At 57.6% G+C, this 19,651-nt stretch overlaps 3 protein-coding genes across 4 annotated transcripts in view; 2 read left to right on the top strand and 1 right to left on the bottom strand.

The window, feature by feature from the left end:
• The window catches only part of HAUS5 (HAUS augmin like complex subunit 5), a 33,772-nt gene extending 30,209 nt beyond the window's left edge, over positions 1 to 3,563 (top strand). Inside the window, exon 15 of the mRNA XM_090128074.1 lies at positions 3,432 to 3,563. Coding sequence (XP_089984200.1) covers positions 3,432 to 3,563 — 132 coding nt within the window. The remainder of the gene's footprint in view (positions 1 to 3,431) is intronic.
• A 1,128-nt stretch (positions 3,564 to 4,691) lies between these two features.
• Positions 4,692 to 8,651, top strand: LOC116241525 (uncharacterized). 2 transcript variants are annotated; one of them, XM_090128090.1, is made up of 5 exons: positions 4,692 to 4,873; positions 5,325 to 5,397; positions 8,037 to 8,136; positions 8,217 to 8,361; positions 8,446 to 8,651. In XM_090128090.1, exons 3-5 carry the CDS (start codon positions 8,100 to 8,102, stop codon positions 8,576 to 8,578), a joined length of 315 nt encoding a protein of 104 aa, XP_089984216.1. In that variant the 5' UTR covers positions 4,692 to 4,873; positions 5,325 to 5,397; positions 8,037 to 8,099; the 3' UTR covers positions 8,579 to 8,651. The 2 variants fall into 2 exon arrangements, with proteins under 2 accessions (XP_089984216.1, XP_089984217.1); XM_090128091.1 differs by having other exon boundaries at positions 4,704 to 4,873; positions 8,037 to 8,127.
• A 661-nt stretch (positions 8,652 to 9,312) lies between these two features.
• The window catches only part of RBM42 (RNA binding motif protein 42), a 34,559-nt gene continuing 24,220 nt past the window's right edge, over positions 9,313 to 19,651 (bottom strand). The window contains exons 11-12 of the mRNA XM_090128076.1: positions 15,932 to 16,126; positions 9,313 to 10,422 (exon numbers count right to left, since the gene is read on the bottom strand). Coding sequence (XP_089984202.1) covers positions 10,310 to 10,422; positions 15,932 to 16,126 — 308 coding nt within the window. The 3' untranslated portion in view covers positions 9,313 to 10,309. The remainder of the gene's footprint in view (positions 10,423 to 15,931; positions 16,127 to 19,651) is intronic.

Genomic DNA, 19,651 nt, shown 5'->3' on the forward strand with positions numbered 1-19,651 from the left:
TAGTGAGACCCTCCCCTGATTAATGAGATCCTACCCTGATTAGTGAGACCCTCCCCTAATTAGTGAGACCCTTCTCTAATTAGTGAGAGCCTCGTCTATCTAGTGAGACCCTCCCCTGATTAGTCAGACCCCCACCTGATTAATGAGACCCTCCCCTGATTAGTGAGACCCTCCTCTAATTAGTGAGACCCTCCCCTGATTAGTCAGACCCCCACCTGATTAATGAGACCCTCCCCTGATTAGTGAGATTCTTCTCTAATTAGTGAGACCCTCCCCTAATCAGTGAGATCCTTCTCTAATTAGTCAGAACATCCTCTAATTAGTCAGACCCCCACCTGATGAGTGAGACCCTCCTCTAATTAGTGAGACCCTGCTCTAATTAGCCAGACCCCCACCTGATTAGTGAGACCCTCCCCTGATTAATGAGATTCTCCTCTAAGTAGTGAGACCCTCCCCTGATTAGTGAGATTCTTCTCTAATTAGTGAGACCCTTCCCTGATCAATGAGACCCTCCTCTAATTAGTGAGACCGTCCTCTAATTAGTCAGACCCTCCCCTGATTAGTGAGACCCTCCTCTAATTAGTGAGACCCTCCCCTGATTAGTCAGACCCCCACCTGATTAATGAGACCCTCCCCTGATTAGTGAGATTCTTCTCTAATTAGTGAGACCCTCCCCTAATTAGTGAGACCCTCCTCTAATTAGTCAGACCCCCACCTGATTAGTGAGACCCTCCCCCGATTAGTGAGACCCTCCTCTAATTAGTGAGACCCCCACGTGATTAATGAGACCCTTCTCTAATTAGTGAGACCCCCACCTGATTAATGAGAGCCTCCTCTAATTAGTGAGACCCTCCCCTAATTAGTGAGCCCCTCCTCTAATTAGTCAGACCCTCCTCTAATTAGTCTGACCCTCCCCTGATTAATGAAACGCTCCACTATCTAGTGAGACCCTCCTCTAATTAATGAGGCCCTCCCCTAATTAGTGAGACCCTTCTCTAATTAGTGAGACCCCCAAATCCTATTCCCCCCCCCCAGGCCCCCATTTCCCCTCATACACCCCCCCAAAATGCCCCCCCCACCCCATAACCCCCCCATACCCCCCCAAAATGCCCCCCCCACCCCAAAAAAACCCCATAACCCCCCCATTTCCCCCCAAACCCCCCCCCAAATGCCCCCCACCCCCAAAACCCCCCCTCATATCCCCCCCACCACCCCAAAATCCCCCCCAAATCCTATTTCCCCCCCCCCCCCAAAAACCCCATAACCCCCCCAGGACCCCCAACCCCCCCCAAATGCCCCCCCAGGACCCCCCCCAAACCCCCCCACCCCATAGCCCCCCCATAACCCCCCCAGGACCCCCAAATCCCCCCCCAAATCCTATTCCCCCCCCCCAGGCCCCCATTTCCCCCCATACCCCCCCCCCAAAATGCCACCCCCACCCCATAACCCCCCCATACACCCCCCCAAAATGTCTCCCCCCCCCCAAAAAAAACCCCCCCAGAACCCCCCCAGAACCCCCCCCAAACCCCCCCACCCCATAGCCCCCCCATAACCCCCCCAGGACCCCCAAATCCCCCCCCCAAATCCTATTTCCCCCCCACGGCCCCCAAATCCCCCCCCAAATCCTATTTCCCCCCCCCCAGGCCCCCATTTCCCCCCATACCCCCCCCCAAAATGGCCCCCCCACCCCATAACCCCCCCATATCCCATCCAAAATGCCCCCCCACCCCAAAAAAACCCCATAACCCCCCCATTTCCCCCAAACCCCCCCCCAAATGCCCCCCACCCCCAAAACCCCCCCTCATATCCCCCCCCACCACCCCCAAATCCCCCCCCAAATCCTATTTCCCACCCCCAGGCCCCCATTTTCGATCATACCCCCCCCAAAATGCCCCCCCCCACCCCATAACCCCCCCCATCCTCCTCCAAAATGCCCCCCCACCCCAAAAAAACCCTATAACCCCCCCAGCCCCCCCATATCCCCCCCCAGGACCCCCAAATCCCCCCCCAAATCCTATTTCCCCCCCCCCAGGCCCCCCATTATCCCCACATACCCCCCCCAAAATGCCCCCCCCACCCCATAACCCCCCCCATCCCCCTCCAAAATGCCCCCCCCCCCCAAAAAAAACCCCATAACCCCCCCAGGACCCCCAACCCCCCCCCCCCAAATGCCCCCCACCCCCAAAACCCCCCCTCATATCCCCCCCACCACCCCAAAATCCCCCCCAAATCCTATTTCCCCCCCCCCCCCCAAAAACCCCATAACCCCCCCAGGACCCCCAACCCCCCCAAAATGCCCCCCCACCCCCAAACCCGCCCCCATAACCCCCCCCATGACCCCCATTTCCCCCCATACCCCCCCCCAAAATGCCCCCCCCACCCCATAACCCCCCCATCCCCCTCCAAAATGCCCCCCCCACCCCAAAAAAACCCCATAAACCCCCCCCATTACCTCCAAACCCCCCCCCCAAATGCCCCCCACCCCCAAAACCCCCCCTCATATCCCCCCCACCACCCCAAAATCCCCCCCCGAAATCCTATTTCCCCCCCCCAGGCCCCCTTTTCCCCCCATACCCCCCCCAAAATGGCCCCCCCACCCCATAACCCCCCCCATCCCCCTCCAAAATGCCCCCCCCCCCCAAAAAAAACCCCATAACCCCCCCATTTCCCCCAACCCCCCCCCCAAATGCCCCCCAGCCCCAAAACCCCCCCTCATATCCCCCCCCACCACCCCCAAATCCCCCCCCAAATCCTATTTACCCCCCCCCCAGGCCCCCATTTCCCCCCATACCCCCCCCAAAATGCCCCCCCCACCCCATAAACCCCCCCATATCCCATCCAAAATGCCCCCCCACCCCAAAAAACCCCATAACACCCCCATTTCCCCCAAACCCCCCCCCAAATGCCCCCCACCCCCAAAACCCTCCCTCATATCCCCCCCCACCACCCCAAAATCCCCCCCAAATCCTATTTTCCCCCCCCCAGGCCCCCATTTCCCCCCATACCCCCCCCCAAAAAAACCCATAACCCCCCCATGCCCATTTTCCCCCCCCCAAATCCATTTCCCCCCCCCCCCAGGACCCCCAAATCCCCCCCAAATCCTATTTACCCCCCCCCCAGGCCCCCATTTCCCCCCATACCCCCCCCAAAATGCCCCCCCACCCAAAAAAAAACACCCACCATTTTAATCCCCCCCCCCTCTCTCCCCCCCCCAGGTCCCCATTTCCCCCCATACCCCCCCCCAAAATGCCCCCCCACCCCAAAAAAACCCCATAACCCCCCCAGGACCCCCAACCCCCCCAAATGCCCCCCCATACCCCCCCCCCAAATGCCCCCCCCACCCCATAAACCCCCCCATCCCCCTCCAAAATGCCCCCCCACCCCAAAAAAAACCCCCACCATTTTAATTCCCCCCCCCTTCCCCCCCCCAGACCCGAGAGGCGGCGGCTGCTTTGACCCCCCTCCCATTGGCTCTGCAGGAGGGGGGGCTCCGTTTGGGGGGGGCACTGGGAGCACTGGGAGCACTGGGACCCCCCCCCGCCCCCACCCCCACCTTTGGGTGAGTATTGAGACCCCCCCCCAAAAAAAAACCATCCTAAAATCCCATCCCCCCCCCATAAAAACGCCCCCAAATCCCCCCCCCCCCCCCCCCAATAATCCCAAAGATTTGGGTCCTGGAAGGTTCATACTGAGGGTGGTTCCTATGGGTTCTATGGGGTTTCTATGGGGCTGGGGGGGTTTTATGGGTTTGGGGGCGGTCGTGATTTTATTATGGGGGGGTCCCAGGATTTTGTGCCCCCCCCATCCCCAAAATGTGCAAGATTTGGGTCCTGGAAGGTTCATTTTTAGTGGGTAGAACCCCCAAATCTAATCGGTTTGGGTCCTGGAAGGTTCATTGTTGGGTCTAGGGGGGCACTTGGACCCCCCCCACCCCCACCCTCACCTTTGGGTGAGTATTGAGACCCCCCCCCAAAAAAAACCATCCTAAAATCCCATCCCCCCCCCCATAAAAACGCCCCCAAATTCCCCCCCCCCCCCCAATAATCCCAATGATTTGGGTCCTGGAAGGTTCATACTGAGGGTGGTTCCTATGGATTCTATGGGGTTTCTGTGGGGTTGGGGGGGGGTCGTAATTTTATGGGGGGGGTCCCAGGATTTTGAAGACCCCCCCATGACGTCATCATTCAATTTTAACCCCCCCCCCATCCTAAAATCTCACAATTTGGGTCCTGGAAGGTTCATACTGAGGGGCGTTCCTATGGATTCTATGGGGTTTCTATGGGGCTGGCGGGGTTTTATGGGTTTGGGGGGGTCGTAATTTTATGGGGGGGGTCCCAGGATTTTGAAGACCCCCCCCATGACGCCATCATTGAATTTTAACCCCCCCCATCCTAAAATCTCACAGATTTGGGTCCTGGAAGGTTCATACTGAGGGGCATTGCTATGGATTCTATGGGGTTTCTATGGGGCTGGGGTGGGTTTTATGGGTTGGGGGGGGGTCGTAATTTTATGGGGGGGGTCCCAGGATTTTGAGGACCCCCCCACGGCGTCATCATTGAATTTTAACCCCCCCCCATCCTAAAATCTCACAGTTTGGGTCCTGGAAGGTTCATACTGAGGGTGGTTCCTATGGATTCTATGGGGTTTCTGTGGGGCAGGGGGGGTTTTATGGGTTTGGGGGGGTCGTGATTTTATTATGGGGGGGTCCCAGGATTTTGTGCCCCCCCAACCCCAAAATGTGCAAGATTTGGGTCCTGGAAGGTTCATTTTTAGTGGGTAGAACCCCCAAATCTAATCGGTTTGGGTCCTGGAAGGTTCATTTTTGGGTCTAGGGGGGCACTGGGACCCCCCCCGCCCCCACCCCCACCTTTGGGTGAGTATTGAGACCCCCCCCCAAAAAAAAACCACCCTAAAATCCCATCCCCCCCCCCATAAAAACGCCCCCAAATCCCCCCCCCCCCCCCCCCAATAATCCCAATGATTTGGGTCCTGGAAGGTTCATACTGAGGGTGGTTCCTATGGGTTCTATGGGGTTTCTGTGGGGTTGGGGGGGGGTCATAATTTTATGGGGGGGTCCCAGGATTTTGAAGACCCCCCCCATGACGCCATCATTGAATTTTAACCCCCCCCCCATCCTAAAATCTCACAGATTTGGGTCCTGGAAGGTTCATACTGAGGGTGGTTCCTATGGATTCTATGGGGCTGGGGGGGGGGTTTATGGGTTTGGGGGGGTCGTAATTTTATTGGGGGGGTCCCAGGATTTTGAAGACCCCCCCCATGACATCATCATTGAATTTTAACCCCCCCCCCAAATGTAAATTTAGGGCCCCCCCGCTGCTGCTCCCCGAGCACCCATTGCTGGGGGTCTGTGAGAGTTTGGGGCTGCCGCTCTATAAGGTGGGGGGGGGGGCACCTATGGGTGGGGGGGGGCACTGAGGGGGGGGTCCTATGGGTGGGGGGGGCCATAAATGGGGGGATATTGGGGGTCCTGTGGGGCTGGGGGGGATTTTGGGGAGGGGGGGGCACTGAGGGGTGGGGGTGACTTTTGGGGGGGGGTCCTATGGGTGGGGGGGGGCACCTATGGGTGAGTGGGGGGGCACTGGGGGGGGGGAGGTCGACTTTTGGGGGGGTTCTATGGGTGGGGGGGGCCATAAATGGGGGGATATTGGGGGTCCTGTGGGGCTGGGGGGGGGATTTTGGGGGGGGCGGGGGGCACCTATGGGTGGGGGGGTGACTTTTTGGGGGGGTTTTATGGGTGGGGGGGGGATTTTGGGGGTGGGGGGGCACCTATGGGTGAGGGGGGGGCACTGAGGTGGGGGGGGGTCGACTTTTGGGGGGGTCCTATGGGTGGGGGGGGCCATAAATGGGGGGATATTGGGGGTCCTGTGGGGCTGGGGGGGGGATTTTGGGGGTGGGGGGGCACCTATGGGTGAGGGGGGGGCACTGAAGGGGGGGGTTGACTTTTTGGGGGGGGTCCTATGGGTGGGGGGCGTCAGAAATGGGGGGATATTGGGGGTCCTGTGGGGCTGGGGGGGGGATTTTGGGGGTGGGGGGGCACATATGGGTGGGGGGGGGGCACTGAGGGGTGGGGGTGACTTTTTGGGGGGGGGTCCTATGGGTGGGGGTGGGATTTTGGGGGTGGGGGGGCGCCCATGGGTTGGGGGGGGGTCCCATAGGTGGGGGAGGGGGTCCCTAATGGGGGTAATTGGGATCTTATGGGGGGTGGGGGGGGGTCTTATGTTTGGGGAGGGGCCTTAAGGGGGGGGCACCCATGGGTTGGGGGGGGGGTCCCACAGGTGGGGGGGGTCTGAAATGGGGGTGTTTTTGGGGTGCTGTGGGGCTGGGGGGGGGATTTAAGGTGGGGGGGTCGCGTATTTTGGGGGTGGTGCTTTGGGGGGGGGGGGACCCATAGGTTGGGGGGGGTCTATAAGTGGGGGGGGGGGTTCCATAGGTGGGGGGAGGATTTTGGGGTCCTGTGGGGGGGGGGGGTCCATAAATTGGGGGGGGGGTCATAAATGGGGGGATATTGGGGGTCCTGTGGGGCTGGGGGGGGGATTTTGGGGTTGGGGGGTCCCATATTTGGGGGGGGGGTCTTTATGGGGGGGGGGCACCTATGATGAGGGGGAGTCTGTAGGAGTGGGGGGGTCCTAAAGGGGGGTGTTTGGGGTCCTGTGAGGTTGGGGGGGGGTCCCTAAATTGGGGGGGGGTCCCTAATGGGGGTAATTGGGATCTTATGGGGTTGGGGGGGAATTTTGGGGTGGGGGGGGTCTTATGTTTGGGGGGGGTCCTTAAAGGGGGGGCACCCATGGGTTGGGGGGGTCCATAGGTGGGGGGGTCTGAAATGGGGGGGGGATTTTGGGGTGCTGTGGGGCTGGGGGGGGATTTAGGGTGGGGGGGTCGCGTATTTTGGGGGTGGTGCTTTGGGGGGGGGGGGGACCCATAGGTTGGGGGGGGTCTATAAGTGGGGGGGGGGGTTCCATAGGTGGGGGGAGGATTTTGGGGTCCTGTGGGAGGGGGGGGGGTCCCTAAATTGGGGGAGGGTCCCTAATGGGGGTAATTGGGATTTTATGGGGGCTGGGGGGGGGAATTTTGGGTTGGGGGGGGTCTTATGTTTGGGGGGGGTCCTTAAGGGGGGGGCACCCATGGGTTTGTGGGGGTCCATAAGTGGGAGGGGGGGTCCCTAATGGGGGTAATTGGGATCTTATGGGGCTGGGGGGGGAATTTTGGGGTGGGGGGGGTCTTATGTTTGGGGGGGGTCCTTAAAGGGGGGCACCCATGGGTTGGGGGGGTCCATAGGTGGGGGGGTCTGAAATGGGGGGATTTTGAGGTGCTGTGGGGCTGGGGGGGGGATTTAGGGTGGGGGGGTCGCATATTTTGTGGGTGGTCCTTCAGGGCGGGGGGGGCACCCATAGGTTGGGGGGGGTCCATAGGTGGGGGGGGGGTCCCTAATGGGGGTAATTGGGATCTTATGGGGCTGGGGGGGGAATTTTAGGGTGGGGGGGGTCTTATGTTTGGGGGGGGTCCTTAAGGGGGGGGCACCCATGGGTTGGGGGGGGTCCATAGGTGGGGGGGGGTCCCTAATGGGGGTAATTGGGATCTTATGGGGCTGGGGGGGCAATTTTGGGGTGGGGGGGGATCTTGTGTTTAGGGGGGGTCCTTAAGGGGGGGCACCCATGGGTTGGGGGGGGGTTAAATGGGGAGATACTGGGATTCTTATGAGTCTGGGGGGGGGAACTGAGGTTGGGGGGGGGTCCCATATTTGGAGGGGGGGGTGGGGGGGTCCTATGGGTCTGAGGGGGGATTTAGGGGTGGGGGGGGGGCACCTATGGGTGGGGGGGGCTCTGAAAAGGGGGGGGGGATTTGGGTGGGGGGTCCTATAGGTTGGGGGGGGGAGGGTATAAATGGGGGGGGTCCTTAATTGGGATCCAGTGGGGGGGGGGTGGAGCCTGAGTTTGGAGGTCGCTGTGCCCCCCCCCCCCCCCAGACACAATTAACTAATTAATTAACTAATTAACCCCCCCAAAAAAAATTAAAAGGCCCCACGTGATGCATTGAGGCGGGCCTTGGTGCTGAGGGAGGAGCTCCGTTGGCTGCGGGCGATGGGCGGAGCCTGCGCTGAGCCAATCGGTGAGAGCGGTAGGCGGGGCTTACGGGAGGGTTGGGGAGAACTCGACACGTGATTGGCCGGAGCGAAACGTAAGCCCCGCCCCTTTCAGATCCGTCAGAGGCTCCGCCCACCGAGCAGCCGGATGAAGGCGAAAAGCGATTGGCTGAGATGTTGCCCCACCTCCGCGACTTCGCCAACCAATGCCGGAGCCGCATCGAGGCTTGGCCCCGCCTCCAGGCGCTGGTCAGCCAATGGTGAGAAGCGTCGTTAGGTGAGGGGGGCGGGGCTAATGGGGTTTTGGCCACGCCCACGATTTCTGGCTTCTCCTTCCATTCCAGGTGGGAGCAGCCGGCGCAGTGGGTTCTGGCCACGCCCCCCGGGAGCGTCCCCTTCTCTCATTGGTTGGAACGCTGGGCACGTGCTACTCGTAGCCACGCCCCTTCCGGATTGGAGAGCAAGCCCCGCCCCTGAGGGAAGAGTGCCGGCGGGGGGCGCTGTGCGCTGTGATTGGCTGAGCGGAGCGTCAATAAACGATTGCAACCAATGGGAGTGTGGTGCGGGAGGGGCTTGGAAAGGACAGCCAATGGGAGTGTTGTGGGGGAGGGGCTTCACGGGGACAACCAATGGGAGTTTGTGGGTGGGGCTTTACGGGGATAGCCAATGGAATTGCTGTGGAGGAGGGGCTTTGCGAGGACAACCAATGGGAGTGTGGTGGGGGCGGGGCTTCACGCGGACAGCCAATGGAATTGCTGTGGAGGAGAGGCTTTGCGAGGACAACCAATGGGAGTGTGGTGGGGGGCGGGGCTTCACGGGGACAACCAATGGGAGCGTGGGGGCGGGGCTTCTGGAAATAAGCCCATTAATTACTGCATCAATGGCATGAGTCCAATTAAGATGCCGTAATTAAAGCAGGACCTACGGAAACTGCATGTAAGCAAACCCAGGTTCCCACTAATTACCTCGCTAATGAGATGGGCCCAATTATGAGGCCATAATTAAAGCAGGACCTACAAAAACCCCACATAAAGAAACTGGGATCCCCATTAATCACCTCGCTAACGAGATGAGCCTAATTAAGACGCCGTAATTAAGTAGGACCTACAGAAACCCCAACGAGCTCAGACCCCTATTAATCACCTCGCTAACGAGACGGACCCCGTGACGCCATTCATTAATTAAAGCAGACCCCACACCAAACCCCGACGTAACCAAAACCCCCTTTGGCCCTTTAATTCCAACTCCACCGCCATTTTGGTAGGCCCTACAAAATCCAAGATGGCGGCCAGGATGAACTGCAATCCAAGATGGCAGCCACGATGAAGATGGCAGCCATGAAAACCCCAATCCAAGATGGCATCCACGATAAACCCGAGTCCAAGATGGCGGCCATGATGAACTACAATCCAAGATGGCAGCCACAAAACCCAAATCCAAGATGACGGCCATAATGAACCCGAATCCAAGATGGCGGCCATGATGAACTGCAATCCAAGATGGCAGCCACAAAAACCCCAATCCATGATGGCGGCCACGATAAACCCCAATCCAAGATGGCGGCCACGATAAACCCGAATCCAAGATGGCGTCCATGATGTAACCGCAATCCAAGATGGCGGCCATGATGAACTGCAATCCAAGATAGCAGCCACGATGCAACCCCAATCCAAGATGGCGGCCACGATGAACTGCAATCCAAGATGGTAGCCACCATAAACCCCAATCCAAGATGGCGGCCACGACAAACCCGAATCCAACATGGTGTCCATGATGAACCGCAATCCAACATGGTGGCCACGATAAACCCCAATCCAAGATGGCGGCCATGATGAACTGTAACCCAAGATGGCAGCCATGAAAACCCAAATCCAAGATGACGGCCATAATGAACCCAAATCCAAGATGGCGGCCACGACAAACCCGAATCCAAGATGGCGGCCATGATGAACAGCAATCCAAGATGGCGGCCACGACGAAGATGGCGGGCATGAAAACCCCAATCCAAGATGGCGGCCACGATGAACCGCAATCCAAGATGGCAGCCACCATAAACCCCAATCCAAGATGGCGGCCATGATGAACGGCAATCCAAGATGGCGGCCACGACGAAGATGGCGGCCACGATAAACCCGAATCCAAGATGGCGGCCACCATAAACCCGAATCCAAGATGGCGGCCACGATGAAGCCCAATCCAAGATGGCGCCTAGCGCAGGCCCAGCTTCTTCTTCTCGCGCTGCTTCTTGCGCACCACGTCCAGGTTGCGCTCCTTCCACATGCTCTTCCGCAGCTTGATGGGCCGGCTGCCCACGTACTTCCCTGCAACCCCACAAAGACCCCATACAGACCCCACAAAGACCCCATAGAGACCTCATACAGACCCCATAGAGACCCCATAGAAATCCCACACAGACCCCATAGAGACCCCATAGAGATCCCACACAGACCCCATAGAGACCCCACACAGACCCCATAGAGACCCCATAGAGACCTCATACAGACCCCATAGAGACCCCACAAAGACCCCATAGAGACCCCATAGAGACCTCATACAGACCCCATAGAAATCCCACACAGACCCCATACAGACCCCACGCAGACCCCATAGAAATCCCATAGAGACCCCATAGAAATCCCATAGAGACCCCACACAGACCCCACACAGACCCCATAGAGACCCCATAGAGACCTCATACAGACCCCATAGAGACCCCATAGAGATCCCACACAGACCCCATACAGACCCCATAGAGACCCCATAGAGACCCCACACAGACCCCATACAGACCCCATAGAGACCCCATACAGACCCCATAGAGACCCCATAGAGATCCCACACAGACCCCATACAGACCCCATAGAGACCCCACGCAGACCCCATACCAAGCCCATACAGACCCCATAGAGACCCCACAAAGACCCCACACAGACCCCATAGAGACCCCATAGAAATCCCATAGAGGCCTCATAGAGACCCCACACAGACCCCATAGAGACCCCATAGAGACCCCACACAGACCCCACACAGGCCCCATACAGTCTCCATAGAGACCCCATAGAGACCTCATACAGACCCCACAAAGACCCCATAGAGACCCCATAGAGACCCCATAGAGACCCCATAGAAATCCCATAGAAACCCCATAAAGACCCCATAGAGACCCCATAGAAACCCCACACAGACCCCATAGAAACCCCACACAGACCCCATAGAGACCCCATACAGACCCCATAGAAACCCCACACAGACCCCATAGAGACCCCAAACAGACCCCACACAGACCCCATAGAAACCACATACCGACCCCATACAGACCTCATAGAGACCCCATCGAAATCCCATACAGACCCCATAGAGACCCCATACAAGTCCCATAGAGACCCCATAGAGACCCCACACAGACCCCATAGAGACCCCATAGAAATCCCATAGAAACCCCATAGAAACCCCATAGAAACCCCACACAGACCCCACACAGACCCCATAGAAATCCCATAGAAACCCCATAGAAACCCCATAGAAACCCCATACAGACCCCATATGGACCCCAGAGAGACCCCATACAGACCCCATAGAGACCCCATAGAAATCCCATAGAGACCTCATACAGACCCATAGAGACCCCACACAGACCCCATAGAGACTCCATAGAGACCCCAAAGAGACCCTATACAGACCCCATAGAGACCCCTTACTGACCCCATACGGACCCCCTACAGACCCCATAGAGACCTTATAGAGACCCCATACTGACCCCATATGGACCTTATAGGGCCTCTATACGGACCCCATAGAGACCCCATACAGACCCCATAGAGACTCCATATCGACCCCAGAGGGACCCCATACTGACCCCATATTGACCCCATAGAGACCCCATACAGACCCCATATGGACCCCACAGAAACCCCATATGGACCCCATAGAAATCCCATATGGACCCCATACAGACCCTATACGGACTCCCTACAGACCCCATAGAGACCCTATAGAGACCCCATACAGACCTCATACAGAACCCATAGAGACCCCATAGAAACCCCATAGAGACCCCATTGGCCCCATAGAGACGCTATTGACCCCACTGACCCCAAAGCCCCCATTGACCCCAATGCCCCCATTGACCCCATCCTCCCCATTGCCCCCATTGACCCCAATGTCCCCACTGACCCCATTGACCCCAAATGTCCCCATTGACCCCAATGTCCCCACTGACCCCATAGCCTCCATTGCCCCCATTGCCCCCATTCTCCCCATTGCCCCCATTGACCCCAATCTCCCCATTGACCCCAATGTCCCTGATGCCCCTATTGCCCCCATTGCCCCCAATGCCCCATTGACCCCATTGCCCCCATTGCCCCCAATGCCCCATTGACCCCAATGTCCCCATTCCCCCCATTGCCCCCATTGACCCCAATGCCCCCATTGCCCCCAGTGTCCCCATTCCCCTCATTGACCGCATTGAACTCAATGTCCCATTGACCCCAATGTCCCCACTGACCCCAATGCCCCCATTGCCCCCAATGCCCCCATTGCCCCCATTGCCCCCATTGCCCCCGTTGACCTCAATGTCTTCATTGACCCTATGGACCCCAACGCCCCCATTGCCCCCGATGTCCCCAACGCCCCCATTGCCCCCGATGTCCCCAACGCCCCCATTGCCCCCAATGTCCCCAATGGCCCCATTGCCCCCAATGTCCCCATTCCCCCCATTGACCCCAATGTCCCCATTCCCCCCATTGCCTCCATTGACCCCATTACCCCCATTGACCCCATTGCCCCCAATGTCCCCATTCCCCTCATTGACCGCATTGACCCCAAAGCCCCCATTGACCCCGATGTCCCATTGACCCCAATGCCCCATTGACCCCAAAGCCCCCATTGCCCCCAATGTCCCATTGACCCCAATGCCCCATTGACCCCAAAGCCCCCATTGCCCCCAATGTCCCATTGACCCCAATGCCCCATTGACCCCAAAGCCCCCATTGCCCCCAATGTCCACATTGACCCCAATGTCCACATTGACCCCAATCTCCCCATTGACCCCAATGTCTCCATTGACCCCAATGCCCCCATTGACTCCAATGTCCCCATTGACCCCAATGTCCCCATTGACCCCAAAGCCCCCATTGCCCCCACCGACCCCGTGTCCCCGCAGGTCCCGGCAGCTCACCGTTCATCTCCCTCATGGCCCTGACGTCGTCGTTGGGGTCCTTGTCCCCATTGACCCCAATGGCCCCACTGCCCCCAATGCCCCCATTGACCCCATTCTCCCCATTGCCCCCATTGACCCCAATGTCCCCATTGACCCCATTGCCCCCATTGACCCCATTCTCCCCATTGCCCCCAATGTCCCCATTCCCCTCACTGACCGCATTGAACTCAATGCCCCCATTGACCCCAATGTCCACATTGACCCCAATCTCCCCATTGACCCCAATGCCCCCATTGACCCCAATGTCCCCATTGACCCCAATGTCCCCATTGACCCCAAAGCCCCCATTGCCCCCATTGCCCCCATTGACCCCATTGCCCCCAATGCCCCATTGACCCCAATGTCCACATTGACCCCAATCTCCCCATTGACCCCCATGCCCCATTGACCCCAATGTCCCCATTGACCCCAATGTCCCCAATGTCCCCATTGACCCCAATGTCCCCATTGACCCCAATGACCCCATTGCCCCCATTGACCCCATTCTCCCCATTGCCCCCATTGACCCCAATGCCCCCATTGACCCCAAAGCCCCCATTGCCCCCACCGACGCCGTGTCCCCGCAGGTCCCGGCAGCTCACCGTTCATCTCCCTCATGGCCCTGACGTCGTCGTTGGGGTCCTTGTCCCCATTGACCCCAATCCCCTCCCTGACCCCATTGCCCACATTGCCCCCATTGACCCCATTGCACCCATTGCCCCCATTGACCTCAATGTCCCTATGGACCCCAACGCCCCCATTGCCCCCAATGTCCCCATTGCCCCCATTGACCCCAATATCTCCATTGACCCAATTGACCCCAATGTCTCCATTGACCCTATGGACCCCAACGCCCCCATTGCCCCCAATGCCCTCCCTGACCCCACTGCCCCCATTGACTCCAATGTCCCCATTGACCCCAATGTCCCCATTGACCCCAATGTCCCTGATGCCCCTATTGACCCCATTGACCTCAATGCCCCCATTGCCCCCATTGACCCCATTCTCCCCATTGCCCCCGTTGACCCCAATGTCCCCATTCCCCCCATTGCCTCCATTGACCCCATTGCCCCCAATGCCCCATTGACCCCAATGTCCACATTGACCCCAATGACCCCATTGCCCCCATTGACCCCATTCTCCCCATTGCCCCCATTGACCACATTGCCCCCGATGTCCCCATTCCCCTCATTGACCGCATTGAACTCAATGCTCCCATTGACCCCAATGTCCCATTGACCCCAATGTCCCCATTGACCCCAAAGCCCCCATTGCCCCCAATGTCCCCACTGACCCCATTGACCCCAATGTCCCCACTGACCCCACTGACTCCATTGACCCTACTGACCCCATTGCCCCCATTGCCCCCATTGCCCCCGTTGACCTCAATGTCTTCATTGACCCTATGGACCCCAACGCCCCCATTGCCCCCAATGTCCCCAATGTCCCCATTGCCCCCACTGCCCCCATTGCCCCCACCGACCCCGTGTCCCCGCAGGTCCCGGCAGCTCACCGTTCATCTCCCTCATGGCCCTGACGTCGTCGTTGGGGTCCTTGTCCCCATTGACCCCAATGGCCCCACTGCCCCCAATGCCCCCATTGACCCCATTCTCCCCATTGCCCCCATTGACCCCATTCCCCCCATTGCCCCCATTGACCCCAAAGCCCCCATTGCCCTCAAAGCCCCCATTGACCCCATTCCCTCCATTCCCCCCAATGCCGACATTGACTCCAATGCCCCCATTGACCCCAATGTCCCCAATGCCCCCATTGACCCCAATGCCCCCATTGACCCCAATGTCCCATTGACCCCAATGTCCCCATTGACCCCAAAGCCCCCATTGCCCCCAATGTCCACATTGACCCCAATCTCCCCATTGACCCCAATGTCCACATTGACCCCAATCTCCCCATTGACCCCAATCTCCCCATTGACCCCATTGACCCCAATGTCCCCAAAGCCCCCATTGCCCCCACCGACCCCGTGTCCCCGCAGGTCCCGGCAGCTCACCGTTCATCTCCCTCATGGCCCTGACGTCATCGTTGGGGTCCTTGTCCCCATTGACCCCAATGGCCCCACTGCCCCCAATGCCCCCATTGACCCCATTCTCCCCATTGCCCCCATTGACCCCAATGTCCCCATTGACCCAATTGACCCCAATGTCTCCATTGACCCTATGGACCCCAACGCCCCCATTGCCCCCAATGCCCTCCCTGACCCCATTGACCCCAATGCCCTCCCTGACCCCATTGACCCCATTGACCCCATTGACCCCAATGCCCTCCCTGACCCCATTGCCCCCATTGACCCCAATGCCCCATTGACCCCAATGCCCTCCCTGACCCCATTGACCCCATTGACCCCATTGACCCCAATGCCCTCCCTGACCCCATTGCCCCCATTGACCCCAATGCCCCATTGACCCCAATGCCCTCCCTGACCCCATTGACCCCATTGACCCCATTGACCCCAATGCCCTCCCTGACCCCATTTACCCCATTCCCCCCATTGACCCCAATGCCCCCATTGACCTCAATGTCCCATTGACCCCAATGCCTCCATTGACCCCAAAGCCCCCATTGCCCCCATTGCCCCCACCGACCCCGTGTCCCCGCAGGTCCCGGCAGCTCACCATTCATCTCCCTCATGGCCCTGACGTAGTCGTTGGGGTCCTTGAAGGACACGAAGCCGTAGCCCTTGGTCTTGCCGGTGCGTTTGTCGCGGATCACCTTGGCCTTGAGGAAGGACGGGTAGCGGCCGAAGGCGCGGGCCAGGATGTCGTCGTTCACCTCGTTGCCCAAATCCCCGCAAAAGATCCGGAAATCGTCTGCGGGGCACAAAGGGTTTTACGGGGTCAAAGGGCTTTATGGGGTGGAGATGCTTATGGGGCGGATCCATAACCCGCAGGGGAGAGCGCTGAGGCTTTGGGATCTATAGGACGCCAATAGGGAGCCATATTGGGATCTATAGGGACTTTATGGGGTCCCATAAGCCAGTGGGGTGACAGAGACCCATAACCCCATATAGAAACCCCATAAGAACCCATAGGGACCGACAGAGACCCCATAAAGACCCACAGGGACCGACAGCGACCACATAGGACCCCATAGAGATCTATATTGACCTTATGGGGCCCCGTAACCCAGTGGGGTGACACCGACCCATAACCCCGTATAAGAACCCCATAAGAACCCAATGGGACTGACAGAGACCCCATAAAGACCCATAAAGATCTATAGAGCCACCATAGAAATCATAGAGGTCTATAGGGGTCTTATGGGGTGGTGACGCTTATGGGGTGGATCCATAACCCGCAGGGGAGAGCACTGAGGCTTTGGGATCTATAGGACGCCAATAGGGAGCCATACTGGGATCTATAGGGACTTTATGGGGCCTCATAAGCCAGTGGGGTGACACCAACCCGTAACCCCGTATAGGAACCCCATAAGAACCCATAGGGACCAACAGAACCCCCATAAACACCCATAGGGACCTACAGAGCCCCCATAAAAACCCATAGGGATTTACAGGACTCCAATAGGGACCTATAGGGATCTTAGGGACCTTGTGGATCCCCATAACCCAAGTGGGGTGACACTGACCCATAACCCCATATAGAAACCCCACAGGAACCCATACGGATCAACAGAGACCCCATAAAAGCCCATAGGGATCTATAGAGATAGCATACGAACCCATAGGGATCTATAGGAACTTTATAGGGTGGAGATGCTTATGGGGCGGACTCATAACCCGCAGGGGAGAGCGCTGAGGCTTTGGGATCTATAGGACGCCAATAGGGAGCCATATTGGGATCTATAGGGACTTTATGGGGCCCCAAAAGCCAGTGGGGTGACACCAACCCGTAACCCCATATAGAAACCCCATAGGAACCCATAGGGACCGACAGAGACCCCATAAAGACCCATAGGGACCGACAGAGACCCCATAGGACCCCATAGAGATCTATATTGACCTTGAGGGGACCCATAACCCAGTGGGGTGACACCGACCCATAACCCCATATAAGAACCCCATAAGAACCCATAGGGACCGACAGAGACCCCATAAAGTCCCTTAAGGATCTATAGAACCACCATAGAAACTCATAGAGGTCTATAGGGGTCTTATGGGGTGGAGATGCTTATGGGGCGGACCCATATCTGCAGGGGAGAGCACTGAGGCTTTGGGATCTATAGGATCCCTGTAGGGAGCCATATTGGGATCTATAGGGACCTTATGGGGCCTCATAAGCCAGTGGGGTGACACCGATCCATAACCCCATATAGAAACCCCATAAGAACCCATAGAAACCTACAGACACCCCATATAGACACCAATAGGGATCTATAGAGAGCTTATGGGGCCCTATAACCCAGTGGGGAGACACTGACCCATAACCCCATATAGAAACCCCATAGGAAGCCATAGGGACCGACAGAGACCCCATAAAGACCCACAGGGACCGACAGCGACCACATAGGACCCCATAGAGATCTATATTGACCTTATGGGGCCCCGTAACCCAGTGGGGTGACACCGACCCATAACCCCGTATAAGAACCCCATAAGAACCCAATGGGACCGACAAAGACCCCATAAAGACCCATAAAGATCTATAGAGCCACCATAGAAATCATAGAGGTCTATAGGGGTCTTATGGGGTGGTGACGCTTATGGGGCGGATCCATAACCCGCAGGGGAGAGTGCTGAGGCTTTGGGATCTATAGAACGCCAATAGGGAGCCATATTGGGATCTATAGGGACTTTATGGGGCCCCATAAGCCAGTGGGGTGACACCGATCCATAACCCCGTATAGGAACCCCATAAGAACCCATAGGGACCAACAGAGACCCCATAAAGACCCATAGGGACCTACAGAGCCCCCATAAAAACCCATAGGGATTTACAGGACTCCAACAGGGACCCATAGGGATCTATAGAGACTTTATGGGGCCCCATAACCCAGTGGGGTGACACCGACCCATAACCCCATATAGAAACCCCATAGGAACCCATAGGGACCTACAGAGACCCCATAAAGACACACAGGGATCTATAGGACTCCAATAGGGACCTATAAGCATCTTAGGGACCTTGTGGATCCCCATAACCCAGTGGGGTGACACTGACCCATAACCCCATATAGAAACCCCACAGGAACCCATAAGGACCTACAGAGACCCCATAAAGGCCCATAGGGATCTATAGAGATAGCATACGAACCCATAGGGATCTATAGGAACTTTATGGGGTGGAGATGCTTATGGGGCGGATCCATAACCCGCAGGGGAGAGCGCTGAGGCTTTGGGATCTATAGGACGCCAATAGGGAGCCATACTGGGATCTATAGGGACTTTATGGGGCCTCATAAGCCAGTGGGGTGACACCAACCCATAACCCCATATAGAAACCCCATAAGAACCCATAGGGACCGACAGAGACCCCATAAAGACCCATAGAGACCGACAGAGCCCCCATAAAAACCCATAGGGATTTACAGGACTCCAATAGGGACCCATAGGGATCTATAGAGACTTTATGGGGCCCCATAAGCCAGTGGGGTGACACCGACCCATAACCCCATATAGAAACCCCATAGGAAGCCATAGGGACCGACAGAGACCCCAAAAAAACCCATAGGGACAAACAGAGCCACCATAAAGACACACAGGGATTTACAGGATTCCAATAGGGACCCATAGGGATCTATAGAGACTTTATGGGGCCCCATAACCCAGTGGGGTGACACCGACCCATAACCCCATATAGAAACCCTATAGAAAGCCATAGGGACCGACAGAGACCCCATAAAAACCCATAGGGACCGACAGAGACGCCACAAAGACCCATAGGAACCTACAGAGCCACCATAGGAACCCATAGGCATCTATAGGGACCTTATGGGGTCCCATAACCCAGTGGGGTGACACCGACCCATAACCTCATATAGAAACCCCATAGGAAGCCATAGGGACCGACAGAGACCCCATAAAGGCCCAAAAGGACCTACAGAGACCCCATATAGGGACCCATAGGGATCTATATTGACCTTATGTGGCCCCATAACCCAAGTGGGAGGACACCAACCCATAACCCCACATAGAGCCCTCATAGGAACCCATAGGGACCGACAGAGACCCCATAAAAACCCATAGGGACCGACAGAGACCTCATAAAGTCCCATAAGGATCCATAGAGCCACCATAGGAACCCATAGGCATCGATAGGGACCTTATGGGGTCCCATAACCCAAGTGGGGGGACACCGACCCATAACCTCATATAGAAACCCCATAGGAACCCATAGGGACCGACAGAGACCCCATAAAAACCCATAGGGACCTACAGA

Source organism: Phasianus colchicus, chromosome 32, assembly GCF_987193195.1.
Source record: "Phasianus colchicus chromosome 32, bPhaCol1.hap1.1, whole genome shotgun sequence".
NCBI classification, from domain to species: domain Eukaryota; kingdom Metazoa; phylum Chordata; class Aves; order Galliformes; family Phasianidae; genus Phasianus; species Phasianus colchicus.